The 10,490-nt window shown below is 40.2% G+C and overlaps 1 protein-coding gene across 1 annotated transcript; it reads left to right on the forward strand.

Annotated features, from left to right (window-relative positions):
- The first annotated feature begins 674 nt into the window (after positions 1-674).
- CASP3 (caspase 3, apoptosis-related cysteine peptidase) lies at positions 675-8,421 on the forward strand. Its single transcript, XM_009891778.1, has 6 exons — positions 675-748; positions 3,367-3,491; positions 3,995-4,123; positions 6,105-6,280; positions 6,768-6,885; positions 7,846-8,421. Exons 1-6 carry the CDS (start codon positions 675-677, stop codon positions 8,070-8,072), a joined length of 849 nt encoding a protein of 282 aa, XP_009890080.1. The 3' UTR covers positions 8,073-8,421.
- Positions 8,422-10,490: the final 2,069 nt, after the last annotated feature.

A 10,490-nucleotide genomic window follows, 5' to 3' on the forward strand; every position in this document is an offset into this window, starting at 1 on the left:
TATGTTATTTATATTGCAATTGCCTTCACATACACCAATTAGGATTGGATGCAGTGATGTTTCATTTGAAACGGAATGCAGAGAGATTATTAATTTCCCACAATACTATGACCCAAAGTCTAATCTTCTATGTTAGTCTTTGCACACACCTGATAACTTGTATAGCTTGGTTTTGGATTTCAATTTCCGTCTTATGGAGATGGAAGGATCCATATATGCCACAATATTCATAATATTAAAATGCTACTAATGCATGCAGGGACATTACAATATTTTAAAGATTGTTTTCAATTCGTTTGTCTCTTATCCTGCTTTCTGTGGGCATTTTCAATTATTTGGTCACAGGGATCTGCAGACTATTTTTCTAAGAGTTGTTTTGGAATGCCATTATTTAGAAAAATATTTCACGCTCTTTCAAATATAAGATAGGTATGAATTACTCAAATACTATTTTTTGTCTGCCAATACTAATACTCCTAGGCTAAAGTTATTCTCTGTAAATATCCCCTTTTAACATTCCCGTTTTCTCTATAATTCTAAAAAATTGCTCTCTGATTGTGTAAGGCTTTAAGGAAACCTAACAAAAATTAAGCAATCTGGAGGTATTATTTCATATGAAAATTAACTGTCATCTATTTCTATTTTCTTACTCAAGCTGATAATTGAGAGCCATAATGTCAGACACAGGAGATGGACCACATTCAGGGGAAGATCTGACAGATGCAAAATCTATTCCTGGTTCCAAAGGGTAAGTAAGGTACTTCTGGTTTAAGCCTTCAATTTTAAGTCTTGGGGAATCTTGTGCTGTAACAGAAGGCGAGAGCCATAGAAGCAATAAAGGAAAAGCTTCAATTATGGTAAATTGTAATAATCATAAACACCTATTAGAGTTGTTGTACTGACTTTGAAAATATACAGTGTCTGACAGAGCAGGCCATGTGTATGTACAAGGAACTGAAAAGCAAAACACTTGAGCTGCAGTTAGACAAGTGGTGAGCTGTTCCTGAAAAGAGACTTTTCTGTCTCACCTTGGGCTAAATGTTCATCCCTTTCCTTGCACTTCTTCTAGGGCCAGTTCAGCTGCTTGAGCTGACCTGCTATGGGGTTATATATGCGGAAGGACAAGCGCGAGGGGAACTTACAGGGGTGGAAGGGAGGAAATGCATGCCTGTTCTTCCTAGTGACAGCTAGTTGTTATGCTGGTGTAACACTGTCATCGGATTACGCTCTCTCTGGGAACTTAATTTGTTTCTGAAGTAATTCTTTTTAGTATTTCAATGAAAATTATATTTAAGAGCATTACAAACTTTGTATTTGTAGAATACAATGTGATAGTGGGCCCCAATCTTGTAAGCACTTACCTGTGTGCTTAAATGACAAAATCGGTACTGACTTCAACATATATGGACCGAGTGAAATTGACAGCTGTTGCAGACTCATGAGTTGGCGTACATGTTAAGGCAGAATTACAGCTGCATATAGAGTCTTGGTCATTTTCTACATTTTCGGGGCTACAAAGATGATTAGGGGACTGGTGCAACTCTCTTCTGCGGAAAGGCTGAGGCAGTTGGGTCTTTTCAGTCTAGAAGAAAGAAGACTGAGGGGGGATCTTATCAATACTTATAAATACTTATAGGGAAAGTGCCAGGGGGATGGGAACAGTCTTTCTTCAGTGGTGCCCAGTGATAGGACAAGAGGTAACGGGCATAAACTTGAACGTAGGAAGTTCCATCTAAACATGAGGAGGAACTTCTTTCCTTTGAGGGTGGCAGAGCACTGGCACAGGCTGCCCAGAGAGGCTGTGGAGGCTCCCACATTCCAAACCCACCTGGACGCCATTCTGTGCAACCTGCTGTAGGTGCCCCTGCTCTGGCAGGGGGTTGGGCTAGATGATCTCCAGAGGTCCCTTCCAACCCTGACCGTTCTGTGATTCCATGATTCTCGGTTTTGAACGTTTACTTGTGAAAATTCAATGGTAATTTGACTTTTGGTTAGAATTCAGAATAGATCTACAATCTCAGAGCTAATCTTGACTCTAGGTACTTAGCTTTCAAAAGATGAGATGTGATCATTTTAGACACAGTTCTTCCTTGAATCTTTAAATTTTAAGCTTGTTACAAGTTGCACAGAAGATTACTGCAAATACAAATGACTCCCTACTGTTTGGTTGCTTTTTTTTTTTTTCAATTATTTGTGTATGTGCACATTTTGCCAAACTTGAAACAAAAGTTTTATTTGGGAGCATAACTATACAAAGCAGTTTTATTTATTTTAACCTCTGGGCAAGTACAGTCTTCATGAATCTAAAATCAGATCTACCAACTGATTTCACAGACATAACTTGGAATCATAGAATGGTTTGGGTTGGAAGGGACCTTCAAGATTATCTCCTTCCAACCCCCCTGCCATGGGCAGGGGCACCTCCCACCAGCCCAGGTTGCTCCAAGCCCCATCCAACCTGGCCTTGAACACTTCCAGGGATGGGGCAGCCACAACCTTTCTGGGCAACATGTGCCAGTGTTTCACCACCCTCAGAGTAAAGAATTTCTTCCTAATATCTAATCTAAATCTCTCCTCTTCCAGTTTAAAACTGTTCCGCCTCATCCTGTCGCTATACTCCCGATAAAGAGTCCCTCCCCATCTTTCCTATTGGGCCCCTTTGGGTACTGGAAGGCCACTATAAGGTCCCCCTGGAGCCTTCTCCAGGCTAAACACCCCCAACTCTCTCAGCCTGTCCTCATAGCAGAGGGGCTCCAGCCCTTGAATCATCTTTGTGGCCCTCCTCTGGCCCCGCTCCAACAGGTCCATGTCCTTCTTATGTAGGTGGCCCCAGAGCTGGAGGCAGCACTGCAGATGGGGTCTCCCCAGAGCAGAGCAGAGGGGCAGAACCCCCTCCCTCGCCCTGCTGGCCACGCTGCTGGGGATGCAGGCCGGGATGGGGTTGGCTTTCGGGGCTGTGAGTGCACATTGCCAGCTCGCGTCCAACTTTTCACCCACCAGTTACCCCAAGTCCCTCTCTGCAGGGCTGCTCTCAGTCCCTCCATCCCCCAGCCTGTATTGATACTGGGGGTTGCCCTGACCCAGGTGCAGGACTCTGCGATTGGCCTCCTTGAACCTCATGAGGTTCACACAGGCTCACTTCTTGAGCCTGACCAGGTCCCTCTGGACGACATCCCATTCCTCAAGCATGCCAACTGCACCACTCAGCTTGGTGTCATCTGCAGACTTGCTGAGGGAACTTCTAAGGAACAAGTAGCAAACCTTACCACTTTCATCGATTTTGCTAAAATAAGCTCATTTATTATTTTGAAACGTGAGAAGAGAGATCAGAGATTAACACCTAAAGTTTGTCTGATTACTATACAGAAAGAACCTACCTGCTAGCAAGTCTATGGACTCTGGAATTCTGCCAGACTACAGTTACAGAATGGATTATCCAGAGATGGGGCAATGTATAATAGTAAACAATAAGAACTTCCACAGAGAGACTGGTAATACTTTCAAATTTTGAAGTTTTTTCCTTAACTTAGATAAACTAGTGGCATGTATTATTCTTCAAAAATAAATACACAGACCGATTTTGATTGCAATCTAAAATTAAGTGGTTTGAATGGGTGCGATTAATTTGAGTGCATTCTTCCACATATGCTTAGAGGGAACACATTAGGGTATAGCAGTAATGGGGAGAAAAATTAATAGGCAGTACAAGTCTGTCTTACCTTTTAGTGATGATCTATCTTTCACAAATAAAACCCTTTTTATGTCTTTATATAGATAGGTAGATATAAAAATAAGGAGCCTAAAGCTACAATATAGTTACAGAGAGAGGGAGATGGTGTGCATGTATAACAGTGCAATTTTTTTTTGTTAGAGTGGATCTGCAATAATGCAATAATATTCCAGACTCATACAGGTATAAGTGAGAAAAGAGTTTGGCTCATCAGACCATGCCATCTGTATCACATAAAAAATAATACATTTTTCTTGTGTGTAGGGATGTCGCCCCGTTCGGGTACAGATGCAGATGCTGCAAGTGTCAGAGAAGTTTTTATGAAGTTGGGATACAAAATAAAGATCAACAATGATCTTTCATGTGGGGACATTTTTAAACTGTTGAAAAAAGGTCAGTAATAATATGTTCAGTGTGTGTATTAAATCAACTACTGTTTCCAAATATGTCTCTAGCTCTCAAATATCTTCTTCCATGGTTCTTTTAGATGATATTTCATACCTGCTGGGGGTTTATTGCTAAGGATGTCACATACATCATAGTTTCTATGTTCATCTTTGCTGTCTCTCCATCTTTTGTGCCGTGACTGTTGTCTCCATATCCTTTCTCATCTTCTAAAGAAGGCTGGAAAAAAGGCTGAAACTTAAATGCAGACTGATTTATATTCTGACCCTGGGATCACTGATGCTCTGTGAGTTGGAAAGAAACCTGCTTACTGGGGAGAGGGGTTCTGTGCTATATGCTTAGTGGTGTGGCCCAGGAGCTGTTCTGATCCAGGGGGAATTCTGATTGAGGGACCAGAACTGCAAGTGTGTGGACTGAGTTAGTTTTTTAAAGGAACAACTTGTGTTCAGTTTGACTTGTGAAACAAAACACCCTTCTTTCAAGTGAGAGCTTTACACTACTGCTTGTGTTAGTCCTGCTTTGTTTGGACTTGGCCACATCTAGACCAGTAAATTAAAGGTGCCTGTAGGTATCTGTAGCCCTGGAACACAGCTGTTCTAGTGAACTGTTGGAAGGTTCTCTGGCATGACTGTGGCTCCTGCCTACCAGCACTCTCCTAAACTGTTCCAGGTCACAGTTCAACAGTAAAAGTGTTCCAGGGATTATTCCCAGCAGCCGGTTAGCCTGCAGCAATCCTGTTTCTCCTCCCCCCCGCCCCCCCTTTTAAAAATAAATGTTTGCTAACATAGATGTAGGTTCCTTAGTGCCAGTTAGTGTTTATGCCAGAGCATGCTCCCAGGCATGGTTAATTTATTAGTATAGTTGCAGCCTGTCTGAAAGTGGAAAGTCAGATTTTCTGACCTAAGACCTCTGTCTTACCTGTGGTATAAGGCCTCCAAATAGACAGTGTGAACTACAGACTGCAGCCTGACTAGAGATTCCCTAAAAACAGCCTTTCCTGACTCTTCTGGATGCAGTGCTTGTCCATAGATTGTAGAAATGCCTGACTGTGCATCACTTGAGAAATATCTAAATAGTTCAGTTTTTCCAGAAAAGAAATAAAGTGTTTTGGCAAGCTCTAAACAGAAGACTTCAGCTTTTGGGATTGTTACACTGTTACATCTACAAACTCTTGCATCTTCTTGAGTTTCCCACTCAGAATTCCTTTTGGATCCTTTCTTTTAAACCATGTTTGTAGCTTTTCATGTATTTTAAGGAATCATCTTGGGTCCTTAAGTACAATCCCCACAAAGTCAGGCAACAAAAGACATCAGAGAATATCTGTTCTGTGCTCTTTGCATACTACAAGATGGAAAAAAGTATAAATCTGCAAACGCTTTATATCAAGCTTAAATGCCTTTAAGTACAAAATTCAGAGGCTTGAAAAAAATCTTTCTAGACCTTACTACAGGGCAAGAGTGAGAGAGGGGTAATGCTAGTACCTAGGTCCCTGCAGCAGCAACAACTTTCATGCTGCGTTCAGTTCCTGTGTAATCCAAGTAGTTGATGCATCTCTGATTGGAACGAGAGGTAAGACTTCCCCATCCTTTCCCAAAACTCCGGGCTTCCCATCAGTCTGATCCCAGCTCACCAGACTGTTGCCCATTAATGCATGAGTGAGATGTACCATTCAGACTTTGAGACACTGTGGGAACACCCACTCGGTCACCTCATGGTGTTCCTGGCCTAGTTCTGTGGCCATGTCTTAGAATGGGTAGGATTGGCATTTAATTTGGGGTTTTCTGTGTCCAACCTCCTGAAGTAAAGTAGGCTGGCTCCTTTTGCTAAGTGAAAACTGATTGGAGGTTTCTGAACATGGGAGTTAGTCTTAAAGACTGCTGTCACGTAGGAAGCATCAAATATTTGAAGCTTTTGGGGGAATGCAAGAAGTTAAGATAATTCTCTCTCTCTTTTTTTTTTTTTTTCTAAGTGTCTGAAGAAGATCACAGCAAGCGAAGCAGTTTTGTTTGCGTGTTGCTCAGCCATGGTGAGGAAGGATTAATCTATGGTACAGATGGCCCTCTTGAACTGAAAGCACTAACAAGCCTTTTCAGAGGTGACAGGTGCAGAAGTTTAGCGGGAAAACCCAAGCTCTTTTTCATTCAGGTGATGTACAGCTGAACAGTGATCATTAAATCAGCTGGATAATTTAAAAAATCCCAATTGTTTCCCATTAATTATTAGTACAAAAAAGTTAATTATTTCTAAAATTGATTTAAATGGAATTACTTTCAGAATAAGATTCTCTTCAAGTCTAAAGGTGGCACAGTCTGCCCTATTAGGTAGGCAGTATTTGTAATAGCTGAGATGGCATTACCTTCATTCTGTGGAGTAAGTAAAATCTTTCTGAACAGTAGCCAATGCTTTAGTGAGTTTCTGAATGCACTTTTGAATGATTATCGATTTTAACCAAACTGTTCGTCTGAGTATATCTAATGGAATTATGACATATAAATTCTTGTTATTTTTGCAGTTCTCAATTGGGATATTATAGTTTTTAAAATGGGGGGAAAAAAACAGTATTCTGATCATGATTGCTGCTTTTATTTCTTTATTTTTTATTTTGTTTTCCATTCTTCTTTCCACCAAATAGGCTTGTAGAGGGACAGAATTAGATTCTGGTATTCAGGCAGACAGTGGATCAGATGAAACAATGTGCCAGAAAATACCTGTAGAAGCAGACTTCCTGTATGCATATTCCACAGCTCCAGGTGAGAGAGAGACTTGCAAAGGAGTTCTTGTTTCTGAAATCGTATCTATATATCAGCTTGTATTCATATTGTAAATGACAATTTGCTGTTGTATCCAGTCAGTGAGTGACTGCTTCATTTGTTCTCTTTCATAGAAACATGAATTTTCTTCCCTCAGTCATTTTTCTCCCCTGATTTGAATTCTTTTTGAGGTAGTTGCTATTCTCAGTTCCTACAAAAAAAACCCAATCACACCACCAACCCCTGAATATACATCTTTATTACTAGCAAACCCTCAAATGTTCATCTGTTACACTGTTATAAATTCAGTTGATCTGAGTTGTGCAAGGAATTTTAAACATTTACAGGATTTACAGCAGGAAGTAAAAGGTATTATTAGTTCTGAGAGAACAAAACAATCTGATATCCGTTGGTGCATATACAGAAGTGGGTGATAAACACCAGCATATTATTTGCATATCAACTCTATTTTTATTGCATCCTTAAACAAAATTAGAAGTGGCAGAGTCCTTAGTATGCCCTTTACATTATCAGTTAGCAGAAGTTGGTTCCAGTCTGTAAATCATGCACGTAGTTCTGAAGATAGTGACACTGAAATCCGCTTTGCATCTTGGTTCCACCTGTACTGTCACCTCTCCTTCATATGCGTGTACTTTGCGAAGAGGTAGTAAGTGATTAGTGGCTAAGACTGTTGCAGCAGAGGATAGTTTTCCACCTTTTGATTTTCCACCTACTTAAAGTTTTTCTTAGGTTAGAAAAGATAAGAAGAGGACTAGAAAAATCTTTTGAGGGGGAAATTGGGGAGATTATAAAATCTGAATTTTTCTGGGTTAGTGCTTTTGAGTTTTTATTTTAAAACATTGTTCGCTATGGGAAACAATGCGTTGTTCCTCTAATGGCTTCCTGCCCTGTATCAGCGGCTGCTACATCTGATCAATTTGACATCTCTCTCTTCCACAGGCTATTACTCCTGGAGGAATTCAGCTGAAGGCTCCTGGTTTATTCAGTCACTGTGTAAAATACTGAAGGAACATGCAAGGGATCTTGAACTCATGCAGATTTTAACTCGTGTAAATCGCAGAGTGGCAGAGTACGAGTCCTGCTCTACTCGGCAGGATTTTAATGCAAAGAAGCAGATTCCCTGCATTGTCTCTATGCTCACCAAAGAATTTTACTTCCCTTGCTAAAAGAATTTCACCTTGGAATTTGTCAGTTCATGTTTTTATCTGTAATTTATATGCAATGTTAGTATGGAATACCACTTTTAAATCTGAATTACTGTTCACTACTGTGTGTGGCATAATGCACTGTCTCAAAGTTAGGTATGTCCGTTATTAGAGGTAGAGCATAGTATGGCTGTGTTAGAAATGCAAACTTGAGTAACTGAAACACAAGCAAATCTGAAAGTAGTGCTCTGAGTATCTTGAAAAATTAGGCAGAAGAGACTGAAAAAGGATCAGATCACTTATCAGATCTATTTGGTGCTACATTTCACTTTGCTGAAGGGGCAGGGAAAAGAAACAGTTCTTGTGAATAGTTTGGTTTCATATCTTTGCCAATAGGAAGAAGATTCAGAATGTGATATGTTTACTAATGATGGTAATATGATAGTAGTGTCGTCATACATTTCTTCTTAACTCAAGTTCTTAAAGTTTAGGTTATAAACTAACCTAAACTGTTTTTATAACTTAGGTAATAAATTGTGGAAAACAGCCATTTCATTTTTTTACAGACAATTAGGAACCATATTTAGAATACAGTCAACTTTTTTCCTGATCATTTTATAATGTTTCGTATGGAATATCAGGTAAGACAGTGATACCAACGTGGTAGCTGTTTCAAAATAAATTTTGTATTCTGACCTTGAAGCTCAGTGACTAAGGGACCAGTCTTCCAAAATGTCTTTGTCTGCAGTTCCCTAAGGGGGAGCTGTTGGGGCATATTTTGGACTGTAAGAGTCGGTGCAAAAGGAAGTCTACGTTCTGAATTTCTGCTTTCCTCTTTCTAGCCAGAAATGAGTGGGTTTGCTTTGTACTGTGTGTGTACCACATTTAATCGGTGTGGAAGCCTGGGTTTGTGGTACTGGAGAAATGTCACTTCTTAACTCTGATATCAGTTTGAGTTAATTACAAGACTTTAGGTAAAATATGTCAACGCATAGGAAATTTGTATCTTGACTCTGAATTTTGTGGAACAGACTTTTACAAAATCGTAAAATGTTTTTGTTGATGTTTCAGCTTGTGGCAGTTGTTTTAAGCTCAGAGGAAGACAGAATGGTAAATGACTATAGGTTTCTTGCAAAACAAGACTTAAAATTCTTTAAATTGTGTGGCATAAACAGCGTTAGCAAATTGATATTCACTTCCAGAGGCATTTGGGATTTTTTTAATTTAAATTAAATACCGTTTCCTAAATTGTATCATACTTTTCTATGTGTATTATTTCTTTAGGATTGGATAGCTGTTGCAAATGAATTTTATTTATGTCCCTCTTTCTCAGAATACCGCTTTCCCTTTCCTTCCACCTCTGCCTTACCACCTGAAGCTGAAAAGAAGCTGCTTTAAAGCATTGTATACTGTTTAGCCAGGTAATATGGGTAGTGATTGAGCTATGGGAAAGGCGGCTTCAAAAGTTATGCAGAGGAGGCAGTTTTAGACCTTGTAGATGAGGTCTCTGCTGAAGAGGAGGAATCTTGTCTCTCACTTGTCGAAGTGTTCCGTGAGAGGGGGTTAGTCTATTTTAACTGATTGAAACTTCAGTTCCAGGCAGATTTATTACCCACACTTCTGTTGGAAAACTAAATAGGCCCCTGTTAAACATACCTAAAAATAACATTTACAAAAACCTGTATGTAGGTTGTGAATTACAACAAGCAGCTGCACAGTTTTATGTTATAAATGACTGACAGGACTTCTGTTAATCCACTTCAAAGTAACTGGGAATAGGAATATTACTTGAATTCTTAGTGATTTTGCTGTTAAAAAGCCTTCTCAAGGAGTTTGCTCTTCCCTTAGATTTAACAGAACCATTGAATGGTTTAGGTTGGAAGGGACCTTGAAGATCATTGAGTTCCAACCCCCCTGCCATGGGCAGGGACACCTCCCACCAGCCCAGGTTGCTCCAAGCCCCATCCAGCCTGGCCTTGAACACCTCCAGGGATGGGGCAGCCACAGCTTCTCTGGGTAACCTGGGACAGTGCCTCACCACCCTCAAAGTGAAAAATTTCTTCCTAATGTTTAATCTAAATCTCCCCTCTTCCAGTTTAAACCCATTCCCCCTCGTCCTATCACTACATGCCCTAGTAAAAAGTCTTTCCCCAATAATAATAGGTTCTGGTCTTGATCCTTCTTGGGCCTTTGAAGGAAAAATGATTCTACAACTTTTCCAATTGTATTTAAAAATAGATCAAAACAAAATCAAAGCTAAGCTCCAATGAGTGACCAGTCATTTGGGAAGATGTAGAGGTAGGGCTTAGGGAAAAAGGTAATATTCCCACTGGTCCTTTCCTCTCAGGGCACGACCTGAGTTTTACTCCAAGTCAGTAAATTCCTTCACAGTTCCAAGATGGGTTCTGGGTGTTTGTAGCTGAGGGCTGGTGTTCTAGC

This window comes from Charadrius vociferus, unplaced genomic scaffold, assembly GCF_000708025.1.
Source record: "Charadrius vociferus isolate BGI_N301 unplaced genomic scaffold, ASM70802v2 scaffold478, whole genome shotgun sequence".
NCBI classification, from domain to species: Eukaryota; Metazoa; Chordata; class Aves; order Charadriiformes; family Charadriidae; genus Charadrius; species Charadrius vociferus.

Bases quoted from the DNA above. Each gene is read 5' to 3' on its own strand.
- CASP3 (XM_009891778.1), top strand. From the start codon at position 675: ATGTCAGACACAGGAGATGGACCACATTCAGGGGAAGATCTGACAGAT. The intron at 3,492-3,994 runs GTAATACTTTCA...TCTTGTGTGTAG, and splicing joins GAACTTCCACAGAGAGACTG to GGATGTCGCCCCGTTCGGGT. The intron at 6,886-7,845 runs GTGAGAGAGAGA...TCTCTTCCACAG, and splicing joins TGCATATTCCACAGCTCCAG to GCTATTACTCCTGGAGGAAT.